The sequence below is a fragment of the Coffea eugenioides genome, chromosome 8, assembly GCF_003713205.1.
Source record: "Coffea eugenioides isolate CCC68of chromosome 8, Ceug_1.0, whole genome shotgun sequence".
In the NCBI taxonomy this organism is placed as follows: Eukaryota; Viridiplantae; Streptophyta; class Magnoliopsida; order Gentianales; family Rubiaceae; genus Coffea; species Coffea eugenioides.
This window is the reverse complement of record NC_040042.1, coordinates 28608525-28625661: the sequence shown is the minus strand read 5'-3', so window position 1 is coordinate 28625661 and position 17137 is coordinate 28608525. Positions and strand designations below refer to the sequence as shown.

The 17137-nt window shown below is 35.9% G+C and overlaps 1 protein-coding gene across 1 annotated transcript; it reads left to right on the top strand.

The window, feature by feature from the left end:
- Window positions 1-365: 365 nt before the first annotated feature.
- On the top strand, window positions 366-14372 carry LOC113781686 (uncharacterized protein slr1919). Its single transcript, XM_027327657.1, has 14 exons — window positions 366-593; window positions 706-817; window positions 934-1177; window positions 2490-2531; window positions 5492-5563; window positions 5728-5863; window positions 6525-6682; window positions 7450-7534; window positions 8275-8471; window positions 8655-8816; window positions 10800-10949; window positions 11831-12091; window positions 13221-13496; window positions 14084-14372. The coding sequence occupies exons 1-14, from the start codon at window positions 539-541 to the stop codon at window positions 14330-14332; spliced, it is 2199 nt and encodes a 732-aa protein (XP_027183458.1). The 5' UTR covers window positions 366-538; the 3' UTR covers window positions 14333-14372.
- The last annotated feature ends 2765 nt before the right edge of the window (window positions 14373-17137 follow it).

Below are 17137 nucleotides of genomic sequence, written 5' to 3'. Positions count from 1 at the left end.
ACTCTAACTTACACCTTACTCTTCTAAATTAGTTAGTAGGGATATACAATAATTTTTATTTTCATATTAAAATGAACACAATAATGTTGAGAATGTTTTTTAAACACAAAAAGTGAAAATGATAATTCACAAAAGGAAAATGCGAAAAAATAATTACAAAAATGATAAACCTCCAATTTTGCCCTTAGGATGTCGAGTCAAATAGTGTGGGTATTATTGGATCGGCGCACAAGCCACATTGAGGACCAAGGACACGGTAAATACTAAAACGATGTGAGGACTACTTCAGCAGTTTCTCTTTTCCATTTGTTTTTCTTTTCTTTTTTGGTGCCTTGGCCACGTACGAGCCACGTGTCCCCCTCTTCGCCTCCATGCTCTTCGTATGACTAAAACCCCAAATGCACCGCTCCTCCATGAAGCTGTTTCAAATCTCAGTCTGATTTCGTTCCCGCATTTTATCAAACACTTGGTCTACGTCTGAAAGTAGGATTATGAGCTCTATGCAAATCTCCATTTACATACCCGAAATTCTTCGTCAATGACGGGAATCGTTGCATGCCTCAAACGGCAGCGTTTCAATCATCACGGAACATGTATGTCGATAACCCCTTTTTTCTTTTTCCGCCTTGCTTTTGATTATGAATTTTGCTTTCTGATGTTACGGGATTGCTGTTGGGTTAACAATTTTGATTTGGGTTTTTGCAGCTTTACATAACATTTGCTCGGCTGAGAAAATTATATGCAGGAATTTCTTACTTAAAGACGGGAGTTTAAAGCATGATAATTATGTTTTGACAAAGTATTTCCACCAGAAATTGTAAGTAAAAATGGGTTTAATCGGACAATATCTTTTGTTTAATATATGTTTGTATATATATACTTTTGGTGAGGGCATTTTGCATCAGTTTATTAGCGCTGGTTTTTCTGGTGTAGTTTTTCCACTGGATATGCCAGTGTGCATGGTGAAAGGCCATCTGCAGAGTATGCAAAGTTGAGAAAAGAGTCACTGGAAAGTAAATTTGGACATTTACTCGGGACTAGATCGAAAAATGTTTCTACTATATATCATTTTGGCCCATTTTTCGCGTTATATAGAGCAGCTATTATTTCATATCATGTGTTGAAGCTTGCCATTTGGCGACTGTTTGTTCATGACATGAAAAAGCGTTCAGTTAAGGTAATTTATCCTCTTCTGAGTCCTGATACCTTTTTTTCTCATTGGGTCAGCTGCATTGTTTGTTTAAAGCTCCATATGTGTTGTTTTCTGGGTATTTTTACTTAGTCTACTCATTGAATGAATACCATAAGCATGAAGTGCAAGTACGGTGAGAAATTTCCTATTTTTGGGTAATTTAAACAAGAAAAGAAGAGAAAAGGTGGGGAAAAGAAGTTGAGGTTGTACTCTAGAGATCCTAAGAAGTGGCAGTTGAGTGTAGCCAGAGGAAGGCATCTTTTTATCTCTGGTATGGACAACAGTAGATGCTTAATGGTGAGGAGTAACATCTACAACTGTCAGCCTAATAATTTGGGCATGCTTTGTATGAGAAGAAGTTCCATTGCTGTGATTTCAAACTCAACACTCCTTTTCCCCAGCCCCCAAGGGAAGAAAAGGACTGATTGAAGAAGGCCCATTGCCTGAGCTATCAGCAGAGTGCAAGTAGAGTTATGTTTACACTGTTTATCACTCTTACTCATATAACTTGTGACCACATTCTACAAATGTGTTTAAAGCTTGGTATGGATAGGTATAGTCTGAGATATTATCATCATGTCTTCTGAAAGAATTGGATTTTTGTTTTTCTCCCATATGCAATAAGTGGATATTTCATTGTTTCTGGCAGCAGACATGTGCTGTATCATGTGAACAGTTTTACTTCTATGAACAAGTAAGGAAGCAAAACAGTAAGAAACTATTTTTTGTTATTAATTCGTGCTACCATGTGAATGGTGAACTGTGGTGTAGACTATGGGAACTAGCTCATGGATAGTAGTTGTTTCTTATGACTAATTCTTCTAGATTATTGTGGGATCAGCTTATATTTGAAATTCAAAATTCTTTGATGGAAGATCTTTAACTGATAAAAAACCACCCCTTCAACCCCTGGAAGAAAGAAGGATATAAAGCTGGAAATGTAAGCTTTGATTGTGCTGTTATGTAACTTCGCATGTTTTACAGAATGGATTGTCCATCATTCTTCTTTTGTCTTCCCAGATTTAATGTCTTTGGAAATGTCATTTACGAACCTACCCTCAATCTAGTAACATGTCTTTATTACTCATTAGGGTCATGCCTATGAATCCACGGTGTCATTAAACTTATTTTGACAGTGTGGAGTTATTTTGTGGAAGAGACATGCTTAAACTGTCAAGTGTGTTTCCCTGTATATTGGTGCTAAGTGACGTCTAATGAATGACAGATGAATCATACTGTAATAATTTCTGAACTGGTTTTTTTCTTGACGAGCCTTTAACAGTATGTCTGATTGCAGTTTCGTGAAACTCTAATCCGCTTGGGGCCCTTTTATATCAAGGCAAGTAACCATTCCTGTATAATGTCTTGAATTTTACGTTTGTGAGAAAACTTCTTGCACGTTTATTGGCTGATGCTTAAGGTTAGTTTGAAACATTTTTTATTTCCTGATGGATAATTTCCTCCTTTGTACTTTTTTGCTCATATTCTGCTTTGCTCTGTTGGATTAGTACTCCTGGGTCTGTTAGAATAATCCAAACTGTTTCTGAAGGCTCTGAACTGTCATGTTAGCCTTTGAAGTTGCAGTTACCTGAGGGTTAGTTAAAGTTCACAGTATGTTAGATAGCTGATTCACTCTGCTGTTCTTTGAAATCAAACTTAGTTTTATGTTTATTCAAAAAGTGATACTCCCTTCGTCCCACTTTGATAGTCCTGGTTTTTTTTTTTCACATAGTTTAAGAAAAAGTAGTTAATTTTGTTGGAACAATCAATTTAGGTAACTATTTTCCTAAAATATCCTTACATTAATTAGAGTACAACTTTATGGGAACTTGAATTGATGGTAAAAAAAGAATCAACTCTCATTAAATGGGTAGATTTATAGTAACAACAACTTACATTGAATAAGGGTATTTTAGGAAAATTAAAATACAACTATATTCTTCAATTGGAAAGTAGACTACAATTTGGAACAGACGAAAAAGGAAAATAGGACTATCAAAGTGGGACGGAGGGAGTAGTATGAATCTTTGGAAGAAAAAAATCTCTTGTAGGGGGGAAAAAATGCTAAGCAACTTTTTAGGTGTTCAACTGATGAAATTGAAATAGTGAGGGAAACTAGGTGCTGGAGGAAGGAAATACTTAGAGACTGTGAAAGTGACACTTCAACAGAAATATTATCAATTAGAAAACTATGCACCACCTTGAACTGCTGATGAAAAATGTACACATCCAACTCGAAATCAATTTGCAAATACTACAGAGCCCTATGATCTTTATTAACAAGCTTGAAAGTCCTGGATGCCTCATTCATATATGACCCAGGCTTGTAGAGAGCTTGGGAGTGGCAGAGACCCCATGGAGTTCTAAGGGGTTTCAGAGGACTTGAGGTGCAGGTAATATGGATAAGGTATATGTATTCAAAACTGACACCCATCTCTGTTACCACTTACCATGATAAAGGACTAGGGCATCCAACTTGAAACCAATTACAAATGAGGTACCATCCCAAGTTTCTTATCAATCACTTTGAAACTCTTTAAGAAACTGATGTGGGACTATTCCTTTACGAGACATTACAAGATCAAGTCTATTTACTTAAACTGTGTCTTTCTCAATGTTTGAAGGACTGCAGACCCTTCTTTGGATACCTCTTAGGAGTTGTCTCTGGTGTTTATTAGTTGCTGACAAGATATGAATATTCTTGCTGTGTGAACTTTTCCTTTAACTACATATTCAGTGCTTGTTGTTGGTGGCTTCACGTTAAAACTAAGTTAGGCTGTTGCATTTTCCTGTATTCCTATCCCAAGGTAACTATGGAATTTAGAGAAAGTTAGGCTGTGGTTCTTGATTACATGATAAGCACCACAATGCTGTTTTCTTCTTGATGAGCCTTTTCTAATATCATCAAGTGAAGGATGAAAGCTTTGCGTATTGTCTATGAAGTCTAGATTAACTATAATGCACCATAACTTGACTATTTCAGAAAGTACTTTACTCCAGAGCCTTCTCTATTGAAACCAGCTTTTAATTGTCACTTTTCATTTTAGGATACTGCTAAAAGCCAATTGGTTTTGATATTTAGGGGATAGATAAGATTCCAGAGAATTTAGTTCTAGAAGTTTCCTGAATCTCCGTGAAGCTTGATCTGCTTCAAAGTTTTAAGAATCAGAACACTTATGAGGCAGAATTAGAAAGAAATGAAAGAAGAAAGAGAATTCTGCAATTCTCTTTCAAATTTCAACTCAAACACAAACTAATTTTCTTCAATTACTTATTGTTAGTACAAATGATACGTATATATTGGACACAAGACTTCTTCATCAACATTAAGCAAACTTAGTAGCTAAGAAAACTGAAAATGAAGAAAGGTAAAAGCTGGTAACTGTAAGAAGTCAAGTTGGTTGGCTTTGGCTACCTTAAGAGGCAGCTTTTGATTTTGAGTTAACACTTGAATTTTGACAGCTGCTTCTTGATATCTGAAAACGCCCTAAAGACGTTCAGCTCTGGCTTATTCCGCAACTGCATAACTTACAGAATACCCTTGATATCCTAAAATCACTAAAACGCCACTAAAAAGAAAATGAGTTAGCATGGACAAGTTCCTTTCAACCAAAAGCTTCCCTATAATGAGATATGTCAAATGTCTGAAGGGGTTGTACCTTTTGCTATATACATGATAGCTGCTGCATTAGTAGGAAAATAAAGAAGCGATGCAGTACCAAACAAGCATAGTGGGCTGGTGTTATGTTGTTTTTGTGCGGATGCATTGTCAAGAATCGGTTGGTAAACAAGAGATTTGTTTTGAACAATGAAAGATAATGCTAAATTTGGGGTAGCGGATTATAAAGAAGAGAATCTTTAGGAGTGCCAAATAAATTTTTTGTGAAATGAGCAGTTAAAGTGAGGTTGGCTTAACCTCTAGCTTATGAGGCTAAACAAAGGATGAGCTTTATATTAAAACAAAACAATGGCACAAAAGATGTGAAAAACTTGATGAACTTGGAGATAAGCAACTCTAGGTAAAAAGCAAACTCAGGGGAATCTGTGTTTTAGATTTAAACTAGAAAACTAACTGTACTTGAAACAGAAGACTCCATAGAGCACGGGTATATCCCATCATGCAATAACTGAAATTTCCAATTTACTCCTGAATAATGCGATTCCTATAGAACTAGTGTGGGACAAGTAGGATAAATTATTTCATCTGTTTTGTTTCAGTAGTTGTATTTACTTTCAATTCTAAATCCTTATTATTTATGTTGTCCTAATATAGGTAATTTGGTTTCATTATATCTACAGCTTGGACAAGCATTGAGCACAAGACATGATATATTACCAACTGTGTACTGCCAAGAACTTGCAAAACTACAGGTACGCTGTCGTGGCTTTTTATGATTAGGTACTTCTGACAAATTCTGGTATATGTTTATGTGAATGCGTTGCTTGCAGCTTGTGCCGTGTATATGTAAACAGGGATTGTACTAGTTTTGTGCTATTTCCAATTTTACTAGGAAATTGTTCATTTTGTTTGCCAGGATCAAATTCCACCATTTCCAACTAACATTGCCTTAAGATCCATTGAATCTGAGTTGGGAGTTCCTGTCTCACAAGCTTTTGCTGACATCAGTAAGGAACCTATAGCAGCAGCTTCATTGGGACAAGTATATAAAGGTTAGGAAATATTAATACTCTTTGGGATCTTTGCTTATTTATGACATTTTATTCTTCTGTTTTTTCTTTTTGGGTAAGTATGTCATATTTTACTTGGATATCAGAGTTCACAGTGAATGTTGCTTGCTCTGATTGTATGGAATTTTCCCCCATCCTCTTTGTTTACCTTTTTAGTTTATGGACGTCTTTTTGTATTTGGTTACTATGTGAATGGTACTTTCCATTGAGGTTTCGCTGGACTTTAGGATTAAATAGGCAGTTACATGATTGTCCATCACAAGCTAGTTACTAAGGAACTTTGTCTGTTAATGTGTTTTGTAAAACTATTTTGTTTTGTAATGCGTGGTAGTTATAGTTGAAGGTTGCTGCAGGTCAATGATTTATCAGTCCCCCTTTCATTAAAAATAAAAGGGTCCTATCGCTGTTTGAGTATGTTGTTTCTTTGATCTGCTTCTTGTTGTGTAAAAGTTTGGTTTGGTGTTTTCGTATGTTATAGAGGTTGCTTTTAGTTCCAGCTACTGAGTAGCCATGTTAAGTAGGTACCTTTGTACTTTTTCACTTTGGAGCTAGTTAGAAAAATATAAAGGGGCACCAAAAGGATAAAACCAGGTTCTCTTTCACTCATAAGATAAATGTTTTGTTATTTGTTCAAGTTTTGCAGCTCATCTGCATTCCGGAGAGCTTGTAGCTGTCAAAGTTCAAAGGCCTGGTATGACACATCAGTTGACACTTGATGCCTTATTGTTTCACATGATTGGGGGCCAATTAAAGCGGTTTGCCAAAGCTCGCAAGGATCTGTTGGTGGCAGTGAATGAGATGGTGAGTCTGCAAAATGTTTATGTTCTCTTATTACTAGTTTATGCTTGATGTATTTAGTTTTAACTCTTAAAATCATATTTGTGGTCTCTGAAATGCTTATTTTGGCAAACGTGTTATACGATGAAGAGCATTGGGATCATTTTCTGTTTTTAGGTGCACCAATGAAGGCCTTTTTATAGGCAAGGACCACCCTTGAAATTGGCTTTTTTAAGCAATACATTTTGTCATTTATGGTGAGATGGTTCTCTAGGAAGTTTTTGTGCATCTTTTTAAATTGCATTATCTCAGATAGTCATGAAAAGCTGAATATTAAATACAAACTGTAATCCCAGCAAAACTTCTATGGCATATAGATCCCATGTTAGATCCTTGTAATGGGTGTTATGAGTTAGTCAGTTGTCAAATATTATTACTTGATCTGGTTACACTTTCTTTCGCCTTGTTTGATGATCCATGCTCCCCGGAAGAAATGTTCAAGGAAGAAACAGGAGAGAACAAGGTGCTCACTAGAAGAAAACCACTGCGATAAAATGTATTCTGTGGACCTTCCAATTCATTTTGGTTTGAGAGTTTGATGTTCCATGCAGAAGGGTAGAAGCTCTGCATCTGCATGATTTTTCTAATTTTTCTTTTTCGATGAATTTACATGATGTTTCTTTGACACTGCAAGTAGTTAGTTGCTTTCCTGTTTATGGCACATATCTTTAATTCCTTTATGTATGCATGTTTCTTTTTCCAATATCCTTAGGTTTTGCTTGAATGGATAGGTGAGGCATATGTTTGAGGAAATTGACTACATTCTGGAGGGTCAAAATGCCGAGCGCTTCGCTTCTCTCTATGCTGACAACTATAGTAAGTGCTTTCAAATTATGATTATTGCCTTAAATTACTTATCCTATCGCAAAAAAATATATTAGATTTATTCTGGATGACTTAGTATTTATTGCATTTTTAGTTGTAGATTAGTTTCATGCCATGGGACATCTTTACCAGTCCTCTGACTTCAATTCTTCTTTCATGATTCGGACCATGTATCATTTTTCTGGTTAGACCTCCAATTTGTTTTGGAAATATGTTGCCTGTTGAACCCATATTCTGCATGTGGACTGCGCTATGGCTGCTTTTGAACCATGGAATATCAGAGGAAGCTAATCCTGCAATGTTTGTAATGTGGTTGACAATCCTGAGTAGTATCCATAGTGCAGTATAGCTTGATTAATCTCTGCCTTCTTGAACATGATGTAATTATTGTCCTTGGTAGTTTAAAATACAGACATGTAAAGTAACAGGAGCTGCTTGGAAACAGTAGACCAATATTGCATCTTTCATCTTGACCATTGCTAGCACGGTAGGTTGTGGTTCTTTGGGTATATCAACCACAGACTACTTGCAAGATTTCCTTTCCATTGATATATTTCTCTTACAAACTGAAGGGTGGCAAACTGAGGAACTTTTAATACCCTTGTACATATTTGTATTGACGTCCCTCTATGCATGGATGCCTTGGCTTTATGTATGCCCTTCAACTGATTTTCCTAGTCCACAATTTGACCTTTCTGACATTCATGGTTTCTCTTATAATTCAATTTCAGATGATGAAACTAGTTTGAAAGGCTCAGCTGGTACTACTATTCGGCATCAGAAAGCTAGCCATATTAAGGTTCCAAAAATATATTGGAGGTATACTCGTAAGGCAGTGCTAACTATGGAATGGATTGATGGCATTAAACTTACCAATGAAGATCGCCTGAGGGAGGCCTGCCTCAACAGAAAAGATCTAATTGACCGGGTATCAAGCTATTTGAGACATAAGAACCTGAACTTGTGATTTTATTCAGCTTCATCTGCTTCCATAATGTGAATATCATTCTTGGCTGTTACATTTTGCATTATGTCCTTTTCACTTTTTTATGAAATGATTTATATAATTTGTTATTTCATTTTATCATTTTCTTCTTCTTTGCTTTCTCAGGGATTGTACTGCTCTTTGAGGCAGTTGTTGCAGGTAGGTTTTTTCCATGCGGATCCTCATCCAGGAAACCTTGTTGCCATGGAAGATGGATCTCTTGCTTACTTTGACTTTGGGATGATGGGGGATATTCCACGCCACTATCGAGTTGGACTAATTAGGGTGGTGAGAACTCTCTAACAGTTTGCATGACTAAGCATTCTATGCATTTGCTTGAATGTGTGGCATTGAGCTAATTTTGTGTTTTCAATCTCTCTTTCCTTAAATCTAATTACTAATATCAGTATCAGTTGAAGTGATATAGACTATTTCAATGATTAGTCTTAAACTTTTTGTTGTTTCGTGGAAATTGCTGTTTAGCTTTGAAAAGGCAGTATGGTTAATTGGCCATCTAAATTTGTTAAGAGTTGAACACAATTGTGATGATATTCCCTAAAAGATGTAAAATATATACAATGCCTGCCTTCAAAGCCTTGAAATGAATAACATACCTCTTAGCAAATCACTGGTGGTGCTCAGCCTTTAGTTAAACTTTTTAAAACCACTTCTAGTTTGATTTGTAGCTCTGGGAGTTGATTAAAATTTAGGGCTAGAACTGGTAAACGTGGTGGTTTGCAGCATCTTTTGGCAGATGAACACTAGCTGGATCTGCAGCTGACAGTGTTCTTGTGGGTTCTGGTGGTGTAGGCTAAAGCAGATAAGGATGAAGGTAAAAGGAAAAAGGAGAGGAATGGAAAATTTTATTTACTCTTGTGACAAAAAGGAATATAAAAGGAAACAGACCAAAGGTAATCTGTCCTTTAACTAAATAGGCATAGGATAATGCACCATAAGGGAATTTCTCACGTTAAAATGTCAGGTTTGTTAAGGAAAAGTTCTGCACTTTGTTAAGGTCATATTGGTCATGGAAAGTGTTTGACACTATCCAATCATTGGGTTGGGGGAGGCTTGTGAAATTCCAAAACAGGGGAACATTTTCCACAAGAAGAGAAACCTCAAGAGAGCATATTCTGCATATTTTTTGGTGCGACAAATGAATGGTTAAGTCCTTGTGGCTTTATTAATCTTAGGCCTTCTGCACTATTGCTGTTTCCTTCATGTGTAGTTTTAGGCTATTTGGATCCCTTGCAAGCTGTGAATCTAAATTTATTTTCTTGTCATGGCTGAATATTTTGTTGCTCATTTTTGTATATATTCTGGCCCTACGAAGTAGTCTGAGGAACGAGGTATAAGATACCACCAGTCTTCCAGATCTTAGCGATTCGTTTTCTTTGTCCTGACATTTGTCCCCTTGACCATAATCAATAAGAGTTAATCATGTTTGCCCACTGTGTTTTACTGAAATTACCATTGCACGCTGAGTTTTACAAAAATATGCCTCGGACTTTTTGGTCGGAAAATGATAATCCTCGCTGTTTGCAAGATAATTTCTTGCATCTGGAATACATGCAAAATCACTATAATTCCAAAGTTGCTCTATTCGAGGAATTCCATTGAGGATACGGACCTTGGCCTTCCCCCACTCTTTCTTCTTCTGCAGCCACCTACACCATCCTTCTCTCAAGCACCTCAAATCACAGACACTGCCAAAGATGCTGCAGAACCGCACACAAACTGTATGGATGCAGAGATGGAGAGAGATGACAGAAACAATGTCTCATCAGATAACGGACACAATTACAGGCTAACTGCACTAATACCAAAACACATCAAACCAACAATAATGGCACTCAATTTAACATGTTTATGCACAACATGGTACAATGTCTCACTTGAAAATATTTGGCCATCTGCATATCTGGCATAACACGATGCAGATGGTACAAACATGCAGATTGCTGCCGCAAGAAGAAAGTTTTATTGGAAGGTCATGGTTAGGGATGTTGCCTGTCAATAAGAGAGAAGTGGGTCATTGATGGATGTTGACTTTTTTGCGATTTCATCTTGCGGTTCTTGGGGATTGCTTTACCTGATTTGGGGGCCTTCATTAATTAGGGATTGGCTGGGCTATACGGGGGGCTTGTAAGGCTGTGTTTTGTCATTTCCGAAAGTTATGTGTTTCGATGCTTTTAGTCTTTTTTTTTAGGTGACTTTCTTGCTAAGAGACTTTGCATATCTATATCTGAAAATGAGGTTTGTGTCATTCAGCTTGTGCACTTTGTTAATCGTGACTCCCTGGGTTTGGCAAGTGACTTTCTTTCTCTGGGCTTCATTCCTGAAGGGGTTGATATCCAGTCTGTCTCAGATGCCTTAAAAACATCCTTTGGTGATGGTAGCAGACAATCCCAAGATTTCCAGGTAATTAATAAAGTTTTTTGTAGGTCTCTTTGTGGCGTACTGTACCTGTTCGTTGGTGTGAAGTGTAATTTTGTGTTTCACTGTCTGATTTGGAGATTGTGTGTAACTCATCCTAACAAGTCAGATTGGATAAATAAGATGCCAACTTTCTCCCTCAAGTCTGTCATCAGGACCACAGGAAAATTGTTTATATTGGGTTTTATTATTTGCTGACCTGTACTTTGCTTTCTTTTCCATGTCTTTTGTTTCAAAATATATCGTGGTTTTCATTTATGCCATGCTTTGGTTTCGTTTTGCTTCATCACAGCATTTTCCCCCCCATTTTAGGAGCTAATCATTTAGTAACATTGGACATGTAGTTACTTGACTATCTAATGGCTAACTACGACTTTCCCATGATGATGTGGTTATATCAAATGCAGCTTGAGCTTACTGCTTTTGCACTTCCATCTATCACACTTCTTTGAACTAATCTTGCTGGATGTGAGAACAGGTTTCACTCTAATGTTAAATTTTATCAGCCTATTGTTCTAGGAGAAGAATATTGTTCTTGCCAGATATTTTTCTTAGCTAACTGTACATTTTACAAGAATTAGATGGTCAGAATTTAGCACATATCATGACCAGATCTTCATTTGATTCCCTGAAAGAATTTAAGAAGCCAAATATTTGTCCTTCAGCCCTTTGTTTAGCCTAACTCCAGTGGTAACTGGTAATATTATTTGTCAAAACTCACCTATCATATCCAATAGATAAGTTCCTTAACAATTTTGGATGACACTAAAACAGCTGTTTGATTTACTTTGTGTGCATTCTTAACATATTGGATTAAGATGATCATGTTTCTGAACGTATTTCAATTTTTATTTCTGTTGATTTAGAGCATAATGGAGCAATTATATGATGTTATGTATGATTTCAACTTCTCTCTTCCTCCGGATTATGCGCTGGTGATAAGAGCCCTGGGATCACTTGAAGGGACTGCAAAAGTGCTGGATCCTGATTTTAAAGTGGTTGAAAGTGCTTATCCTTTTGTTATTGGGAGGCTTTTGGCAGATCCCAATCCAGATATGAGGAGGATATTGAGGGAACTTCTCATTCGGAATGATGGCTCAATCAGGTGGAATCGACTAGAGAAACTGGTACATATCTCTTGTCAGATGTCTACAATAAATATGAAGTTGTTGACCAACTTCCTCCACAAAATTTTGTGGCATATACAGGCTGCTTGATGGAGTGAATGAAGTTTTAAACGATCCTATTACCTTCAGTTGTTGACCACATCTGTTTTTCAAATTGCTCTTTGTTTTACACCTTCATCTTCAGATCTGATCACTGATATTTCTGAGATTGCAATAGCACTTAATATTAGGCGATGCGAGGTGAAACTGTTTGCTAGAATTGTTTCCAAGTTAGCATCATATGCTTCATGTGTCAGGCATAGCAAACTGATGAAAAGCTATAGATGCAGCTTCAGGAGGAAATGACACTTTTCAGCTTGAATCTTGGGGTTAATTTTGTGATTGCTGGGGTTATATGGAGAAGGGTAATTTGATGATTGTGGGAAAGACAAAAGATGGTTCTTTGCAACAGTGTGAGGACGAGGAAGGTGGGGCTGAGAAGATGTGGTGATCACTGATGGATGAAGGAGGGTTAAGACTTAAGGGGCTCATATGGATAATTTGTAAATGTGTGTTAATTCAAGATGCCAATGGATTGAACATGTTATTTCTGTTCAAAGTAATGTTGTTTTGCATTTTGATCATTAGTGCTAATTCAAAGTCAAGGGGTCTTAATTGTCAAAATAAGACTGGTGATTATGTAATTTCCTTTTGGTTTGAGATAATTTATTCAAAACTTAATTTTGCCTGGCTACAGAATTATCTTATATCTGTATTTTTAGACAATCTTGTTAATTTCAAGTTGAACTTGCTAACACAATCATTGGTGGTGACTTGATTGCTTTTCGCGCTTCCAACTTTCTACTGTTCTTGGCAGGTGCTTGTAGTTGAGATATTATAATTCGTACTTAAACTGATTGATTTAATATTATTTGTCATCGGATTGATAGGTGGATAAGGAAAGAGGGAAGGGATATTTTGAAGAATTTGTGCTCTATGTTGTTATGCACCCTTTGTAATTCATCTTAAAGCTTCCGCTGCATTTGTTGTACTCTTTTATATCTAATAGGTTGTCAAAGTTCATAAATTAGCTAGTTATCTTGCATAGTTTTTTACGATGCTCGATTAAGGAATTCTATTTGTGTATCAGATTGTGGCAATATCTGAACAAGCGGCTGAGGCAGATGGACTTGCCCCTGCACTTGATGACAAATCTGGACATCCAATGGGATGGAAGTCATTTGACATGCGTGCTGTTGTGGCTGCCACTGAAGATCTTTTCCAGTTTATCCTGTCTGATAAGGGCTCCAGGGTGCGTGTTTTTCTTGTGAGGGACCTTTTTCAAGCATATGATGTTTTCTTGCAGGATGAAGTTTTTGGTTGTCTTTGCGGAAATCCACGGGCAAAGGAGCAAGCACCTGCTCAGGTTTGTCTTTTTCCTTATCTCATCAGGTCTTTGACAGGATGAAGTTATTTGTGACTTGGAGCTTTTATCTTGGGGAGGGTTTTGAACATGAAATACAGGGCTTCACAAAGGTTTTAAAATTCACTTTGTAGTGCATTGCTCTATGTATGTCGGACACATGAAATTATCCAATTGCACTAGGCATTGAATTTTGACTTCTTTTCACTTTACCAACTGATAATCGAGTGTATCTTATGACTCTGGTTAATGAGCTCTTCACGAGTTCTTCTTGCTTGTAGCTAATGATAGACAAGAGTCCTTAATTGGGTCTTAGGTCACTGTATCTACAGCTGTAAGCTCATGGTTCATTTTACTTGGAGTTTCTGTCTGTTCTTTGTAGGCATCAACTTTTGAATGATTTTCATAGTGAAAAGCAACCCAATGTCAGGGTTATTGCTACTTATTTGACTGTCAGTTCATGTTCCATATTTATCCTCTACAGCTGTAAAATAGCCTATCCTCCCCCCCCCCCCCCAGTAGCCACTTCCCCGATGAATTGGACTAAAAAAAGAAAAAAAAAACTTAATGTTGTTTTCGTTATTCTACAGGAACATGCAATGCTAGTGCGGGTGTTCAATGGATTAAAATCTTTGCGACATGCAATGAAGTTGGCTCCAGATGTATGGGCAGCTATGTTCATTCGCTTAGCAGTTAAGCCTGAGCTTCAGAATTTTTCTTTCGATGTTATTTCAGCTATAATCACTCATTCTAGCAACAGAATTCCAGATCATATATGGGTTTGTTTATCTAGATTACTCCATAAGTTTACCAGCAATGACAGCCCTAAAGCTTCATAGTATGTATTTGATTGTCATAATTCAGTTTTGCCTTTATTTATACCAAAGTTCTCCAATCTAGTTTCTTGGCCTGCTCAGTTACTGGAACCAATAAAAAGCGTGGAGAGAGTTTCAGGATAACATTTGTTTTGAAAGGAATTATTTGGAGAAAGCGTTTTCGAGATTTTATAAACACCTTCTCTTGCCTCATTTGTACCTTTCTAATCATCTTTTTCAGTTTACATATATCACCTCACAAAATTGAGAGGATAAATGCAAAAATATTCAAATAATCTTAAATACAAAAAAAGAAAAAACTTAAAACAGTGGCTTTTGTGAGAGGATAATTACAGAAAAAAGGGATAATCTTAAAGTCCAAAAAAAGAAAATTAAAATGGTGACTTGTCTATTGGATATGTCCATCTCCAAGTTGCAGTTTTAGAATGCATATTCAACTGATGGATCAACATTGCTCTACGACAGCCCCACCTTTAGTAGCTGATTGTCAAATATTCATGCGCAAAATGAACGTCTATCCTAGAAATGATGTGCCAATTATGGCCTAATCAACGCTTTGATTATTAAATATTCATGCACAAAATGAACCTACATCCTAAAAATGATGTGCCAAATATGACCGAATCAACACTTCGCTCAAGAGAGCAACAGTAAAGCTTCTAAGACAACAAAGTCAATGGCGGCAACAACTTAGATAATATGTTCCTTAAGGATAAACGCAATTAAAGATATTTTCTCATAATTAAGAAGCATAAAATAATATACCATAATGCTCCAAAGCTCGTATGAGAACCCCAAAATAAGAGGCATGCGCACAAAGTTACCGCATTTGTTATTGTAACATGATCATTTGGATCTCTTACAAAATGCGCCCTCAAAATCCATAATTCTTGCTTTGCTCTTGTTATCGTTGAATTGGATCATCTAACACCCTAATCTTTTAAAAGTTTTTCCACTGTTGAGAAAAATGAACCCATAAACATCGAAATAGAAGCTTATTTCGTCCCTTTTTAAAAAAAAAAAAAAATTAGACAAAACTTATTTTGTCATTTTAGATGAACACACATTATTTGGAAACAATATATACGCTGTCAATAAAAGCAATATTTTGTGGAAAAAAGTGATTGGTTTCCATGCATGTATCAAAATGCAAAGACCCATATACCCTCCAAAAAAGAATCATGATTTGCGTACAAAGTGCCTCCAAACATGTTTCACGAAACTCAACAAATTATTGATTTAGCAAAGGCATACTTTTCCTATCCTTGCATTATCGCACCTTACATGACAAAATTAGATTTGGGTTGCTAGCTTGATTGTAATTATAGGTGGTAAACAAATTTATTTAACTAAATTTATCCATATCTATCTATTCAGAGTCAGAGGGGGAAGTTTTTATATTTATGGACGGACATGGGTATCTTAAATTTTTGCATATAAGTATAAATGGCCTATCCAATAATACCAATTTATTAAATAGATATTGTTGGGTAACCCATCAAATCCAATTAATCCATTTAAAATTATCTTCCCCATACCTCCTCTCTTCCCCCACCCAATTAGAAGAAATTTGAGGCCTGCGTTTGATTGTTGGACTCATTGCTGGAGACTTCCATCCATTAATATTGTTGAAACCTTGTATATAGTGAAATGTTTTATTTTTTAGGCTTAACAAACATTTGATGCATTTTTGACGTAGATAGATATCCTCCTTAATTTTTTTTTCAAATTTTTCATTTTGTCATGATGTTAACTACTTTTGTTTTATTATTATTATTATTATTTGTTTATTATTATTATTATTATTTGTTTGTTTATCTTATCATTTTATTTTTCGTAGCTTGTTAACTCATTCATTTTTCAACATTATCAATTATGACAATTTTTAGTTTCCTTTTCTACTTTCCCAAAATGAAAATTTAAATTTACACATGAAAAAAATGCTAGGGATTCAAAGTTTTTGAATTCAGTTTTTATATTAACTTTCATAGTGCTTAGTTCGAATTTTTATATTCTTATTGTTCAATTATTAAATAGTATGTAATCTTGCGACATTGAGCACGGATGGTAAAAAATTGGTAAATAGGTTTATTGAGCATTATAGTAAATATTTAAAACTAATGATGGATGCAAAGGGTGGTATAAATTGATAATTTAGTTTGCAAAAATGAATTTAAATGAGTTTACAAAAAGTTAAAATAAATGGATTATAAATGGGTAATTAGATTACCCAACTCATTTTTTGACTTACCCATTTATATCCATTTATACCCCTCATCCCGTCTGACTCTGATACCAGACGGGATGAGGGGTTAGCCCCTTAAATCAGGAAAATAAAGAAAATAAGGAAAATAAAGAGCATAAGAGTTAAGAAGTGAGTTGCAGTAGGACTGCCACTAGTTAGATTGTTAGTTTAGGCGGTATAACCGACCATGGATTGTTAGTATAAATAGAATAAATAAAATAAGTAAATGAATATGAATATCTGGCGGCTTAACCAACCATTTAACAGAATAAGATTAAATATAAAGTTTGCAAGAAGACTTGCAAAGTTTGAGAATAATTTTGCTTGATCTTGATCAAATCTTGTTCCTAAATTTAAAACCTAAAAACTAATTTGTATTCTAGAGAGAACGAGGAGAGAATTCTTCAACTAGAGAGAGAAGTTAAGTTGAAGAAATGGTGTTGAGAAGTTGTGTGTATTTGTGTTAGAATTGAGGGGTATTTATAGCAAAATTTTCGCGTTGCTATAACACCCGTTACAGTAATTTTTACTATTTGCTACAGTGTACAGTACCGCTACAGTGC

Bases quoted from the DNA above. Each gene is read 5' to 3' on its own strand.
- LOC113781686 (XM_027327657.1), top strand. From the start codon at position 539: ATGACGGGAATCGTTGCATGCCTCAAACGGCAGCGTTTCAATCATCAC. The intron at 8,472-8,654 runs GTATCAAGCTAT...TTGCTTTCTCAG, and splicing joins GAAAAGATCTAATTGACCGG to GGATTGTACTGCTCTTTGAG. The intron at 13,497-14,083 runs GTTTGTCTTTTT...GTTATTCTACAG, and splicing joins AGGAGCAAGCACCTGCTCAG to GAACATGCAATGCTAGTGCG.